Source organism: Elephantulus edwardii, unplaced genomic scaffold (assembly GCF_000299155.1).
Source record: "Elephantulus edwardii isolate Elephantulus edwardi_28Jun2011 unplaced genomic scaffold, EleEdw1.0 scaffold00014, whole genome shotgun sequence".
Taxonomy (NCBI): Eukaryota; Metazoa; Chordata; class Mammalia; order Macroscelidea; family Macroscelididae; genus Elephantulus; species Elephantulus edwardii.
The window spans coordinates 16,587,819-16,601,339 of NW_006399764.1; the positions used below are offsets into that span (position 1 = coordinate 16,587,819).

The following is a 13,521-nucleotide window of genomic DNA, read 5'->3' on the forward strand; positions in this document are numbered from 1 at the left end:
CTTGGGTGTCAGTTATGGTCTCTTTGGGGTATATTCCCAGTAGTGGAATTGCTGGGTCAAATGGTATCTCTATTTGCAACTTTTTGAGAAAGCACCATACAGCCTTCCACAGTGGCTGAACCATTTTACCCTCCCACCAACAGTGAATAAGGGTTCCAGTCTCTCCACAACCTCGCCAGCATTTGTTGCTTGCTGTTCTGCTAAATTTTGCTATTCTGAGTGGGGTAAGATGATATCTCATAGTTGTTTTGGTTTGCATCTCTCTTAGAGCTAGGGATTTTGAACATTTCTTCACGTGCTTGTTGGCCTTCAGAATGTCTTCTTTGGTGACGTGTTTACATGCCTTTTGAAGACTATAACTTAGTGAGAGGGCAAGCAAATAATCTGAAATTACAATCTGGCAAAAGAAAGCTGAGGCAGAAAAGCAAGTTCAAGCTATGGAAACACAAACACATAACTGCATAAACATGAAAGATTAAGAAAGCAGAAGTCATGGGCAACATCCATGATCAACTAATGTTTGCTAGTCCCCAAAATATATTTCTCTAATATATAGTTTTTGTAACTTTTTATTATATTAGAGGATCAATCTAAAGCAAAAATATTTGACCTAACCACTCATATCTACATGCAGACAGTCACAGGACATGAAGGCAGCAGTCCGGAGCCTGCACTGTGGTGCAGCCTGTGTCCTACATAACCTTTTGAATACATGACCTTTAAGTTGCTGAAGGTTGCTTCCGAATTTGGCTCAGTTTGATGGAAACATCTGTTCCCCTTGCAGGTATACTGTAAGGACTTTTCTCTCAGTTGCATTCAGAGCACAGCAAGTGAGCCCTTATCTGTCCAATCGCAAGGACCCCCACCCTTGTAAATCAAGTTCTGGGAGGACAGCAGCAGGTCCACAGTCCGTCACCCTTTCTCAGCCAGCCAGGCCAACCGACTGCTGTGAGAACTGCTCTTATCATGTCATCAAATCAAAGCATGTGGAGAAGAGGGACCAGAAGAGGCATCTGCAGAATTCCCCAAATGTAGTGACTTTGGAACATTGACAGATGCATCTGTCATTTCATCCTTTCAACTAACCTGACGTCCACTGCGCCGACACAGAAAAGCTGTCCAAGATCGATTCCAATTCTTTCACATTATTTTCACATGTCTCTACTAGGAAGGCCTGGTGCTTCTTTGCCTTTTTTAATTAAGAAAAAAAAATTATACATAATAAGGTCAGGAATTATACAAGCTACAGATTTTTTTGTGTAGACATACACAGTACAAATGATGCAAAAACAAGCTAATAAGTATTCCTAATATTAATAGACTCTCTTGCTATCTTAATCATACCTTTTCCTTCGCTTCATTTAACACTGTATAATGTTTCATCAGCAACTTATTAATGGTGTACCTACTTCCTAGTATTATTCAAAGAATTTCATAACTAATAATTCTTATCCTTATAACAACCCTATGTGGGAAGGATTAGCATTATCCTGATTTTTATAGTCAAGAAATTTGACACAGAAGAATTAAAAACATACTAAACGATGATGTTTGCAGGTGTATGGAAAATTGTTAGATGGTTGGCAACAGTGAAGGACTGTGACAATCAGAAGGTATTCCTGCAGTCTGGAGGACCTCTGCTGGCACGGTGTGCTCCATGTAACACTGCTAACTAAAAGGTCAGTAGTTCACATCTACCAACTGCTCCACAGGAAAAAAGATTGACAGTCGCCTCTTGTAAACATTTACAGCCTTGGAAAGTTGCTATGACTCAGAGGCAGCCAAGCAACAGGCTTGGTTCAGGGTAGCGGTCCACTCAAGAGGGGACTGCATTAGCAGGACAAAAGGCAGAGAGGGGGAACACATGCACTAGAAAGCTCCTTAGAAAGCAGATGGGCCCGATTAGTAATGTTGCATCGGGTAAGATCTCATGAACTGAGTTGGACTGGAATGAAATGGAACGGGCCAGATTACACTGGACCGGCTTGAAGTGGCAACAAACGGGGTTAGGAAAAGTTGTCAGATAAAGCAAGGACTCAAAATTAATGCAAAGGCTTCGGTCTAGAAGTACCAGGTGGATTTCTGCAGTTGAATGAGAACAAGAGAGGTAGAAAATATCTTGTTGTGGTTATTTTTATTTACTTGCTGATTTGCTTTTAGCACAGGATGTGAAATATGAATTCCATCCTAATCACGTAACACAGAGATAAAGCGTTTGCAAGAGGAGCACAATGACTGGTAAAAAAACAAAACAACAACAGCCAAAAAAATCAGCCCTCAGTAGATACCTCTGTACGAGCAAACAACAAATAAGGTAGGTATATATGGGCTGCGGAGCTGAGCTGTGTTAATACAGCCCTCATTGCTTCTGGGTTGGAACTGACTCATAGCTGAGCCTCCAGGAAGCCTCCTGGGCTGCAAACTGCACAGGAGGAACTTTCTCCCGAGCACCTGCTGGTGGATTCAGACCAGCACAGAGGGACCACCTTTGGGTTAGCACTGCAACTCCTGTAGCCTCAGAGCTCCCTGCCTTAAAAGAAGGGTTCAATTAAATTCCTATTTCAATAATACTTCTTCTATTTAAAGATCGGAGCCAATCCAAACCAAAATCAAATGGGATTTGAACTGCTTCATTATACCACACAAGCTATGATTTCCCTAATGCCCTTCTCCCACCATCTCCCAGTCAGGTAAGCCCACAAGCGCATAAGCACACTAGTCCCACCTCCTATCATCGTAGTCATTCCAAAACCCCTTTTCCTTCACATGCAAGCAATGAATGAAATATCTATAGTTGGATTTGGAGTAATTATCTTCCAGGAGAAAAAAAAATTTATTAGGATCTACAACAGAACATCCAGTTTTTCCTAACTTACAGCAGCTAGTCTGTTCCATCCTGTCAAAACACATTCTGATCCTAGAATTCCTGCAGTCCAGTATAAATAACGTTAAGTGGGTCTTTGAAAACTTGACCAGCTAAAAGCTATCACTGGCCTCCTTACTGAACTAACAGAGTCCCTAATTATCTGCTCCAAACCTGAATCAGTTAAACGGGGGAAAGTATTTCTAGCAATTTCTCAAGGCTACTAAATACAGGAGGATTCTGAAAGGAGCCCTCTAAAGAAACCTTTTACTCTCCAGCACCTACTCTCAATTAAAAGAGATCTACCCTCCTGCTCCTCTTCCCAAGTAATTCCTTAGGACTACAGGAGACCTCATACAATGGCTATAAACCAAGCAAATTATCAAAAGACGCCAAGAACATCCTGCCAAGTGAGTTGGCACAAACATTTAAGAAGTGAGGCATGCTTAATCTTATCTTTTAAAATATCATTTGCCACTTATAAGCTTTGGCAAGGAATCCACAAAGCAGTCGTATTTGAATATAGAATTTCAGTACTATTAAATTTAATGTCATATTAGCCAGAGAACATTGGGTATAAAAAACTTTTTAAGAGAACAGAAAAGAAGTTTGATCATAATCAAGACTGGGGGGGGGGAGGTTAATTATGCCTGAAAGGCACCATTATATATACAAGTGGTAAAAATTCAAATAATTTTCAGGTCCAACTACAGAGATAATTGGCAAATATTCTTAAAACATAGCCAAAAGAAAATCTACCTATACTTAACAAATATACAAACCAACTAATAATAAAAAGAGTTGGTCTTATTTTACAGTTGACAACTTGCTTTCTAATAAATTGGACTGTTATTGTAAAGATGAAAGTCACACAAGTATCAAGGACTTGCGTTCATAGGGTTGCTGTGTGTCCACTAGACCAACTGATCTCCCTATATGTTGTTGTTGTTGTTGTTAAGTGTTGTTGAGTCGTAGGCGACTCACAGCCTACGACTCAACAACACTTAACAACAACAACAACATATAGAGAGATCAGTTGGTCTAGTGGACAGAAAGTGATGCTATCAAGCCAAAGGTGGGTGACTCTAATCCATGGCCCTCAGGACTATTTTTAATTGTTACATTCCTGTAGGTCGTATAGCCCTGGTGTGTCCGCTTGCCGCACAGATGTAACTCATAGTTGCTGTGAAGCTGTCACATTGGTATGTCAAATGCGATATGGTCACCCATAGTGTAGACAGTGTTTGGGGGAGCTCCCCGATTAAAACAAGCTTGGAAGCAGGAATGGCATCCACTTCCATAATAGCTTGCCTCTGGAAACCCTATGAACCTGGAGAAAGGATGAAAGTCACGCAAGTGTTGAGGACTATTGTTCATAGAGTCACTATGAGTCGCCTACGACTCGACAGTACTTAAGAACAATTGTAAATTAAGCCCTCACTCTTCATTAGTATAGCAAAATTGTTCCAAGTTTATTTTTAAGTGCTATGTTATGCTTATTGTTGTTGTTGTTGTGTGCCATCGAGTCGCTTGTGACTCATAGCGACGCTATGTACAAAAGCTCTAAATGCTCTTCTATCCTGTGCCAACCTAACCATCTCAAACGCACTTATTCCCACCGCTCCAGTCACAGAATCGATCCATCTCACCAAAGGTCTTCCTCTCCTTCGCTTCCCCTCCACTCTGCCAAACATGATGTCCCTCTCCAAGGACCAGTCCCTCCTTGCAAAATGCCCAAAATATGTCAGACGAAGCTTCAGAATCCTTGACTCCAGGGAACACTCTGGCTTCACCCTCTCCAGGACAAACCTGTTTGTTCTCCTAGCAGTCCATGGTATACTCAACACTCTTATATTTAATTTTTTATTGTATTTTAAATTTTGTTTTTAAAGCTATTTTTCTCCTAATAGCCTTTTTATGCATCAAGAATTCTCAAAGACAGAATCTGTCTTCAGTGCTTCTATTCCACTTCCTAATTCACTGTGAAATGCCTGAGGTCCTATAGACTTGAAAGCAGTCATCTGAGGCATAGGCTCTACTCTCCTAGAGCAACAGAGTAGGAGGAAAAGCCTGGAACATGAAGAGATAGAGTATATGTCTGTTTCCTTAACAACTACCTCCTTTGTCCTAAGTCAGAACAATTGGCTAGTTTCCCAACTACCACTACTCTACCTTTAGATCAAATATAGCACAGAACAATGTTTATCAAAAGGGGAAAAAATGCAGAACAGATTTTCAAATTCTCATAGACTCCATACTACCTGGATCTCTGACATTTGGATGAATCCCTGAAATCAATGCCCTTAGATAATCTTTAAACCTTGAACTAAAAATATCCCTTAAAGTCTTCTTAAAATCAAACACCAGTTTGGCTTAACTTGTAAAAACATTCTGCCTTGAGCATTATGCTCTTTTAAGAACTATCTGTATGGCATAAAATTGGTAATAACAAATTGAAAGATTAAATAGAACCCTGGGGGAGCCATGAATTTACATTCATGTGGTTGGAACCACCCAGAAAAGGAGAGGAGGGGAACAGTGATACAACTCTTAAGACATAAACAATGTCATTGAATTATATTTATAGAAGCTGCTAGATTAGTGTATGTATGTTTTCCTGTGTCTATCATCAGCAACAAAACAACTTGTTTATAAAGACATATTCTTTGAGCAAAATAGATAAAACCATTAAACTGGAAACAAAAATATCAAACAAACAAAACATCAAATATCTCACTTTTTATGAACATATTTTGTCATATGAGATAAAAAGTTTAGCTTGAATGTTAAGTTGTTAATTGATCATGATAAAATTCTATCATTCTAAACATCCTTAGAACAAGAGACTGAATGGCAGAATAAAGGATGTGTGTATTTCTTTGTCTTGGACATAATTCACCAGAAAAAAACCCAATGTGCCACCCTCAGAATAAAAAGTCCTTTAATGTAAGGTTGGCTAGCCAGATGATGGTGAGATGGGCATCTGCTGGTGTCCTCCAGGAACCATGGGCCACTAGAGTCTCATGATGCATCTCTAGGTAGTACAGATCATGCAGGCTAAAAACATCAAAATACTCAAAGACAGTTCATAGCAATTTGTGACTCTGATGGCTTATTACAGAGGGAACAAACCACCTAAAATAACTCAGGAAACAAGTTATAGTAAACAATTACATATGAATTCACAAACACATTCAGCATGTGCTATCTAATAATATTATATAATAAGGGTCACTGACAGTGACAAAAATGGTTTCTATTAGCAAAACAATGTTCACGTATAAATAGTACCCAGACGCCGGGCAAAGAATAATGAAAAATTTTAGGAAAAATTCAGAGTAGAATGCTTACTAGTCCATTAGTGTCCAAAGCCTTCTACAAAATCAGTAGCATGTCTTTCTAAAGTGAACCTAATAGATTATTTGAAGCAAAGAATCTTATCAAGAAACATTAACTTCCCTGCAAAGCCTAGCCATCAAGCGCGCTCAGAAATCCTATCTAATGCTAGCAATCATCATTCTTATATAATCAGCTAAGCCCCCAAAGTAAAGGGAAAAAATATACACTTGACCATTTTCAATCACAAGTTCTTTAGAGACTCAAACATTCTTTGAGCAAAACCCCTTGAGAACCAGAATTCCCTTTTCAATATGTGGTCTCTCCTGGAGCTGTAACTAAATATTACTGAGTGGCAGAAAAACAAATCTCAAGAAATGATGAACTTTGAAAATTTTCATTGAAGAAGGCACAAAGCAAGTCCTAATAATACCAATCTGGAAATAATAGCTCCCCTGCTTCAAGGGAAGCAGATATAAAAACTCACAGTAATGTCTGAACAGACCCACCTGGATCTGTGCAGCCTCTAATGGACTTTAATAAGTATGATCACTAAACGGCTTAAAGTTTTACTTCAGAGTTGATTAAATCATTATTAAATTCATAGATCCTGAAATTAATTAATAGCCCAATGCTTAATAACTTTTCAGAAGAAATTCAATAGTGTACAACACAGATCATGAAATTAATTACACTAACTCCTTAGGTGTTCTATACTGAAATTCTATTACTTTTATGAAATTTTAAATAATTTTAAATGCTGTTTGTTCTACCAATAATGCTTTTTAAAAAAATAGCCATACATTGAAAAGAAGTAATCTCACTAATATAAAGGTACAGTTAAAATCTTCTGGGTTTCTATTTGTTAAATACCCACAAATGACTCAACATGCCCATTTTAGATATCTCCATAATTACATTCTATCTTTATATTCATTTCTCTTGAAACAAGGGACCTATCCTTTTTCAAATGGCTTATTAACACTTAATGTATCCCTAGTGAGATATCTCTAAGGCTCATCCCAAGGCTAAAAAGTTATGCTACACTGACACACAGCAGTTATTTTAAATCTCAAATTTCCCTAATAACATATAAAAGTCTTTTATATTGTTAAAATGGAGGTAATACACACCATCACGGTACCAAAAAAAATGGTCAACACTGAATTATTTCAGGAAGTAGCACATGATAAAAACCCAATAATCATGAGAGGAGAAGTTCAAGCTTCACTGAACTTATTTTTTGTGTTGGCAAAAACATAAGGTTCCAGGGATGAGTAGGATACCAATTGATTGTTTCAACTAACAGATGAGTCCCTGAACATGCTCACCACCTAGTGCTAGAAAATTTGGAAGACAACAATCTGGTCACTTGGCTGGAAGATAACAATACTTGTTCCTATTCCCAAGAAAACAAGGGAATTATTTAAAAATACATTAATATGACATGCAAGAAAAGTATTGCTGAAGATCATCTAAAATAGGCTAGGATGTCAGATGGATCTTGGCTGAAAGCAGAGAATACCAGAAGAATGTCAATTTGTAGGTTTTTTACAATGCTAAAGCATTTGTGTGATTCATAACTAACTATGGCTAACACAGAAAAGAATGGAAATCACAGAACATGTAAGTGTTCATATGAAACCTATACCTAGACCAAGAAGCTGTTGCTCAAACAGAGTAAGGGAACGCTGTATGATTTAAAAATTAAGAAAGGCATACATCAGGGTTGTATGCTGTGTAATGTGACTGCTAAACAAATCTTTTGGGAAGCTGAACTATATGGAGAAGAACGTGGTATCAAGATCAGAGGAAGGCTTATCAACAACCTGTGTTATGCAGATTGCACAACCTTGCTTGCTGCAAACAAGGAGTACTTGAAATACTTGTTACTGAAGAGCAAAGACTTCCAATTTGGATTAGATCTCAACAACAGGAAAACAAAGATCTTCACAATAGGCCAATAGACAACATCATGATAGATGGAGAAAAGATTGAAATTGTCCACTCTTTCATCTTACTTGGTTCAATAACACCAGTACCATCAGTCAAAAATGAAAGGCCAAAGCAACGATTTTGAAAAATACTATATAACATGTGAGAGGCTAGAGAGCTTTATGCTGAACGAGTGAATTCAGGTACATAAGAACGAATGCCATATAAGACGGTTATTGTAAAAACGGAAGAATAACCAGCAAGATGCATATGAATATCCAAAGAGAGGGAGGGGCCGGGGGCCACGGGTGGACATGGAGGGAAATCACGCAGAGTGTGATGCGTGGAGGAAGCGGGGAGGGAAAAACACCAATATCCATGAATGAAACACTATATAAACAATTTACTATATGCAACCAATAATTTTTTTTTAATGATTGGGAAAAATCTGCTGCCAAGGAACTCTCTCAGATACTAAAGAGTAACAAAGTCCGTTTAAAGACTAAGGTACACCTGATTCAAGCCATAGACTTTTCAATTATTTATTATGCATCTGAAAGTTGAACAATAACTAAGGATGAGAGAATAATAATAAATGAGTTGGGGTGTTGGAGAAGAGTACTGGGGTGTTGGAGAATATCCTTATGGACTGCCAAAGGGGCAAACTAATTGATCTTGGAGACAGAGCAAGCAGGGTGTCCTTTATAGGCAAGGAGGGTGAAACTTCATCTCATAGACTCTGGGCACCAATCCTTAGACAAATGACAGCACACTCGGAAAGGTGGGAGGTCAGCAAAAGAGAGGAAACCCCTCAACAAAATGGACTGACGCAGTGACTGTATCAATGGACTCATTTATTTCAGAGATGACTGGGTGGGTCGTTACAGCTCAAGAGTGTACAACATGAAGCAGCAAAGGAAGCACCAATTTATATGAGACATGATGAGGATGATACAGGATAAGACAAGGTTCAGATCTGTTATTCACAGAACTACTACGTGTCAAAGTCAACTCAGTGGAACCTAACAAAACAGCAATCATCTATTTTATCTTCTGTCTATTTTCAGTTCTATTTGAGAGTCGACTAATGCCATAGAAAGAGCTCCTAAGTTTGCTCCAATATTTTCTTCGATGAACTTTACAGGTTTAGGTTTTATACGTAGTCTTTGCTCCATCTTATTTTCTTTATAGGGTCTGAGGTACGGATCTTGTTTTTGGTTTTCTGCAAATAAATATCTAGTTTTGAAAACGCCATTTCTTAAAGAGACTGTCTTTTCTCTACTTGATGGATTTCATTTCTTTGTCACAGATCACCTGTTCATAGGTGAATGAGTTTCTTTTTCAATTCTGTTCAATTGGCCTTTGTATCTGTTGCTTTCCTAGCTATTTTTATTACCATGGCTGCATAGTGAGAACTTTGAACTTTCTGAAACTCTACATTCAAATTATTAACAACAAATTTAAACAAAGATCAAGTAATGAGATCAAACTCTAAACTGTAGCATACGGAACATCATGAGTTGAAAGTATAATAATGGATCATTGGGAAAATATTAAAAAGTTTCAATCTTGCCATATACTTGCCTTTTTTGTCTAGGCAATAATGATTGCCACCAATTTACAGTGCAATTCAACAATCTCCACCTTTCATGACAAGGAAATATAATATTCCTTTTCCTTGACAAGTAAACTCACTAAGTCTTGTAGAACGTAAATGAAAGTAAAGCTGCCAAGTTCCTGAGGAACGTTTGCTTGCAGGGAACAAGACAATGAGTAAATAGGATATTACTCTAAATTGTATACTCTGTCTGTTGGAGGTTCCATTAAACTGCAGGGTAAGAATATGCTGCAGCAAGCAAATAAATCCAATCAACAAACTTCACTGAGGCAGCAGAATAGTAGAAAGCGGGGATGTAAAGAAATTCTAAAAAACCACGACTGTCCTTCAGTCAGAATCAACTCATACCTGCCCTTCGAGTGGGCTTTTGGCGGCTGTAAATCACATAGGAAGGGACTGCGCCTCTTTCTCCTACAGAACCACTGGTGGATTGAAACCCTCAGAAAAGGCAAAATAAGGAGCGAGGTTCATTCACTTACAATCGCTTATCCCTTGGGTGAGATAATATAGCTTAGGCTTAATAACTGTTATGAGAAAGTGTTATGATATACTTGGTGCTATCAAAATAAAATTGGGAAGGGGGAAAGTCCTAGCATAAGGTGAAAGTAAGAATAAGAAACCATGACTCTTAAAAAAGAAAAGAAAAAAAAAGAAATCATGACTCTTAAAAAGTCATACTTGTTACCTGTAAACAATGTTTAATCCACAGACAACAAGATATCTGACATGAGCCTTACAGGATTGTTATAGGAATTGACTAGTAGAAAAGAAGAGAAATAGCATTTCAGCCAATGTTGGTCAAAAAAAAAAAAAAGAGAGAGAGAGAGAAAGAAGAGAGTACAGAATGTAGTTAGAAAGCCAAAAGGTTTGGTGTTGATTACTTTGTGTGTGAGGGGAGGAGGGGACAAGAGCAAAACAGAGTGGAATGGTAGAAGAAATAGGAAAAGTCATGTGGAGATAAAAGAAATAACTGCAGGATAAACCAACTGGACACTTTATTTTTAAAGGCACCAGGGGACCTTGGTAATTTTTTAATAAAGGGAGACTGATAAAATGAGATAAATATTTTAGAAAGGTAAATTTGGCCATGGTGTGCCTGACTCCGAGAAGAATAGGAATCCCAGAACACTTGATTGTGCTATGTGAAACCTATAGGTGGACCAGTAAGCAATCATCAGAACAGAGCAAGGAAATACTACTTGGTTCAATATTGGGAAGGTTGTGCGCCAAGGATGTGTCCTATCTCCGTATCTTCTAAATCTATATGCAGAACAGATTATCCAGGAAGCTGGGCTCTATGAGGAGAAATGTGGCATCAGGATTGGAGGCAGACTCATCAACAATCTGCGTTATGCAGATGACACAACTCTGCTTGTTGAAACTGAGGAGGAACTGAAGCGCTTGATGCAGAGGGTCAAGTACTGCAGCCTTCAATATGGATTGAAGCTCAACATTAAGAAACCAAAGATTCTTACCACTGGGCAGAATGGTAGCATCATGATTGACTGTGAAGAGAATGAGATTGTTAACACCTTCAGTTTGCTTGGCTCTACCAGCAGCCAGGAAATTAAGTGACACATTTCACTAGGGAAAGTCTGCTGTGAGAGACCTCTCAAAGTACTGAAGAGGAACGATGTCAACCTGGAGACTAAAGTGTACCCGATACAGGCCATGGTCTTTGCAATCACTTGCTATGTATCACAAAGCTGGACAATGCCTAAGGATGATAGAAGGAGAATTGATGCCTTTGAGCTGTGGTGCAAGAGAAGAGTACTGAATATACCATGTACTGCTAAGAAAACACACAAGTTCATCCTGGAGAGGGTAAAGCCTGGCTGTTCCTTGGAGGCAAGGATTCTGAGGCCTCGTCTAACATACTTTGGACATGTTGCAAGGAGGGACCAGTCCATGGAGAGTGATATCACATTTGGGAGGGCAGAAGGACAGCACAAGAGAGGAAGATCCTGAATGAGAAGGATTGATTCAGTGACTTGGGTAATAGGGGTAGATGTGTCAGAGACAATAACATTGGCACAGGATAGAGCAGGGGTTAAGACTGTTAGACATAGGGTCATTATGAGTCGGAGGTGACTCAATGACACATAACAACAACAACAAAATGAAAGATCACCGTGGACTAGAGAGAGAAAGAGGGAGATCAGGCACAAAACGGTAATGACGAAAAGCCATCTGCAGAACCTATAATTTGATCTACTGGTTATAAATCCAACAGCCTCTAAACAAACCCAGCTGATACGGTTTTACGTGAGTAAACAAAAAAGATGATAAAAATTCTTGAACACATTTTCAATCGTTCCATAATTTAGAAATTTCAATAATTCAACTAGCCACCCCATCATTCCGAATCAGAGCTTTTTTTAGATACACTGTTGTTACTACTCAGCGTCTCCAGTTTTGAAATTTTTTTATCAATATGTTACTAAATTATTTTTCAATTATTTTGGCCTTTAGTGAGAGAAAACGTGCTCACATCACATTTGACCCAATAAAGTCATTGCCAAAGGGTATTCTTTTTTAATCCTTACCATTACCAGTTCTTCCTGAAGCTCACTGCAACTTTTTTCATTATACTGGAGTCTCTTTGAAAGGTCAATAATTACTTTCTTCTGCTCGTCGATCTCTTCATTTAGTTTCTTATTTTTGGAGAAATGCTCTTTTTCCATCCTGAAAGGTAAAAGTATCAGAGCAGGTTATTCAAATACACTTTTGTCAACTGCTGTCAACACATCTTTAACCCAACTGCTCCTTAGCCTTCCAGCTAAATTCAAGTGTAGCACAAGTGGCAGGTGCATTATACTTTCAAACTCATGTTTTCAAACCACAAGGCTTTTATAAGCCACTTTTCCCTTTTTCTAATGAAAAAAAAGACAAACCCAACCACAAAACCCCACTCTGTTAAATGAGAGACTTGAAAGAGATAATACTTCTCATTTTGATAGCAAGTTTTGTTTGTTGTTGATTTTTTTTGTGCTACAACCAATGTTACTTAGCAAAAGAGACTTAGCAGGAAGCTCTGGTGGCCTAGTGGCAAGAGGTTGCACTGAAGTTCCAGGAGTGCAGAGTTCAAATCCACCAGATGCTCTGCTAGAGAAGGAGGGGCAATCTCCTTCTGTGCCAGTTGGATTTGATTCGATGGTACACAACAAGGGAAATAATTTAAAAAAAAAAAAGAGAGACTTAGTGTTGATGTGTTCCTACTATTTTTAAAAAAACATAACTCGCCACAGTTCAACTACTTCTGAACTGCCTCAAGACAGAAAAAAATTCTAACAAACAAATTTCAAATTAAAATACAACCTTAGGTGCAGAACTCTAAGTATCCATGCATATAACACTGACAGGTTAGCACTGAAAATCAAGGAAGAAAAATTTAAAATCATTGCAGAAAGAGCAAGATCCCTGTGAGGACAGATATATCTGACCTTTACCAACTCCATAAAGGGGAATCGTCCCTGTTAACAACATCAGCAACATAAAACTAATTAAAAAAAAAAAAAACCAACTCATTCCCATGAGGTCAGACATATCTCTCAAGGTCAAGGTCCCCCACATCTTTCTATTCATCCCAACACCAATCCTACTGCTTTTCTGTGTCCAAAATGTGTTGTGATAACTCAAAGACCACACAGAATCACATTAGGGAAGTCAAAAGGCTATAATTCAGGTTAGTAGCACACGTAGACGAACAGAAAGGGCAACCTAGGTAGAAGTGTCAAGCATGGCAATAAGATTGGCACAGGATAGAGCA

At 38.4% G+C, this 13,521-nt stretch overlaps 1 protein-coding gene across 1 annotated transcript in view; it reads right to left on the bottom strand.

Annotated features, from left to right (window-relative positions):
• CCDC171 (coiled-coil domain containing 171) overlaps positions 1 to 13,521 on the bottom strand; it is a 313,076-nt gene that overhangs the window by 220,319 nt on the left and 79,236 nt on the right. The window contains exons 9-10 of the mRNA XM_006881285.1: positions 12,299 to 12,437; positions 1,087 to 1,189 (exon numbers count right to left, since the gene is read on the bottom strand). Of these exons, the coding sequence (XP_006881347.1) occupies positions 1,087 to 1,189; positions 12,299 to 12,437 (242 nt within the window). The remainder of the gene's footprint in view (positions 1 to 1,086; positions 1,190 to 12,298; positions 12,438 to 13,521) is intronic.